The sequence below is a fragment of the Penaeus monodon genome, chromosome 25, assembly GCF_015228065.2.
Source record: "Penaeus monodon isolate SGIC_2016 chromosome 25, NSTDA_Pmon_1, whole genome shotgun sequence".
In the NCBI taxonomy this organism is placed as follows: Eukaryota; Metazoa; Arthropoda; class Malacostraca; order Decapoda; family Penaeidae; genus Penaeus; species Penaeus monodon.
The window spans coordinates 16,358,653-16,360,596 of record NC_051410.1 but is presented as its reverse complement, the minus strand read 5'-3'; the positions used below and the strand labels follow the sequence as shown (position 1 = coordinate 16,360,596).

Genomic DNA, 1,944 nt, shown 5'->3' with positions numbered 1-1,944 from the left:
GGCCAGTAACAGGCACTAATGGTTAGTCAATTTACACACCACAATATTTCAGAATTCTTCGTGCTGTCCTATATCAGCAGAATTTTTAATATTTTTTAGGTTATTGTTGCCTTCGTCCCTCAGAGAGCACAAGTATTCCTTAAAGCCTGCCCTTGACTGCTGTCATGAAAAACAAAAATATACATGAGATTGCAGACCTGTTGACATGTTATACATAATAAACCACAACACCCAAGTTTACTCTACACATCATCCATACAGCCAGTCCACCATAAACATAATACAGAATGTGGTCAATTTTCTTTTTAGGGTGGACACCTCACTAACAATATCACATTTGTATTTTTTTAGAAGATAAGAGAAACTAAATATGAAAGACATACTATGTTAGTACACTGTTACTAAAAAATGAAATTATGCAAGGCTTAACCACCTTAAAAATATTGCATTAATGTCTGCTCCATCTCCGGCCAGATATGGGCATACATGAATCTATATTATAAAAATACTGTACAACAACTTGCTTATCCTTAAGATTACACCAAATCCTCATTCTCACTAATACAAACAATCCAAGAAGCTATCCAATACACACAATACAGAATATCGTAAATAAGATTTCAAATTTTACCTCACATCAAATGTAAACCTAAAATAATAATTTAAAAAAAAAAACAGGAATGAGTATATAGTCTGTCAAAGGCCCTAAATAAGCATTCCTCAATTTTTACCTTTTATTTTATATCCAATGGAATGAAGAAGCAAAGCATCCCACTCAATACCAGCAGAGATATTCTTACATCCATTTGTGACTGCTGAACAGAAATGCACCATCCTAATTAATGACAACATTAAATGGTAAGAATAATACAGAGGTACATAAGTACACCATACACATTTTTTCCTATTCTATCAAGTCAGAAAATTCACCGATTGGTTCTTGTATTAATCAATTTTGTCTCATTTTCTGTATAATTTCATTTTCCCATAATATATGGTATAAACCTTTAGATATCCTTCTCTTCCGATCTAGACTCTACACCTTTATTTCATTGCACTGGGGTGTTCCTGTTTCTAGCAGTTTGGATTGGACTAACTTTTTTTTCTTTTCTTTTATATATATCTTTTAATATTTGTATATTTACAGAATTTTCTATTCAGCCTGTCACATATAGCACATTTTCCTCTTCCTATCTTGGCACAATGCTTCATACACTACAGCAGAATAAAACAACATAACCAATTTTGTTCTAGTTCAGTAGGTTTGAACCAATTTTGTTCTAGTTCAGTAGGTTTGGACCATCGTTCTTCAACACATAGCATGACTCTTACAGACAGCTGTTGGAAATTCATATTCCATCTGGCACCAAAGCAATAAAAAAATTGCACCTTGGATGCCTACAAATGGACTTAGAAGCATTGAAAAGTAATATGTAATAAAAGGTAAAACTGTTGTCACTCACTTCAATTTCAGGGTCTGTGATAATTTCAAAGTTATGTATCCTGAAAGTGTCTTTTACATCTTTTGTGCAATTGTTTTTGCTTAGTTTCTTGAGTGCCTTGTTTAATTTTCATTTTTTTGTTTTACATTTACTTAAACAATTTCGTCTAAAAACTACATCTAAAATGAACATATTTCTATTACAATGCATTGTCAATTATGATGAAGTCTGTTACATTAATCAATGGATGAGTACATTTCATACTTCAACTGTGTTCTTGTTTGTATATTTTGGAAATTGATTGTTAACCTGATCTGAGATTCATTTTTATGCAGCATATGTTTAAGATGCACATTTTACTTTTATCACTAATGTTTGTTATCATGAAATGAATTTATCTAATGTATATGTACATATAATATATAACTGTACATTCATGTTTACCTCACAAATTTTTCCCTTTCACACAAATTCAATCATTAATTTCAATCACAGAACTATG

At 31.4% G+C, this 1,944-nt stretch overlaps 1 protein-coding gene across 1 annotated transcript in view; it reads right to left on the bottom strand.

Moving 5' to 3' along the window:
* Positions 1-182: 182 nt before the first annotated feature.
* The window catches only part of LOC119589079 (T-complex protein 11-like protein 1), a gene marked incomplete in the record, with an annotated part of 20,930 nt that continues 19,168 nt past the window's right edge, over positions 183-1,944 (bottom strand). Inside the window, 1 exon segment of the mRNA XM_037937652.1 lies at positions 183-1,944. Within this exon segment, the coding sequence (XP_037793580.1) occupies positions 1,940-1,944 (5 nt within the window).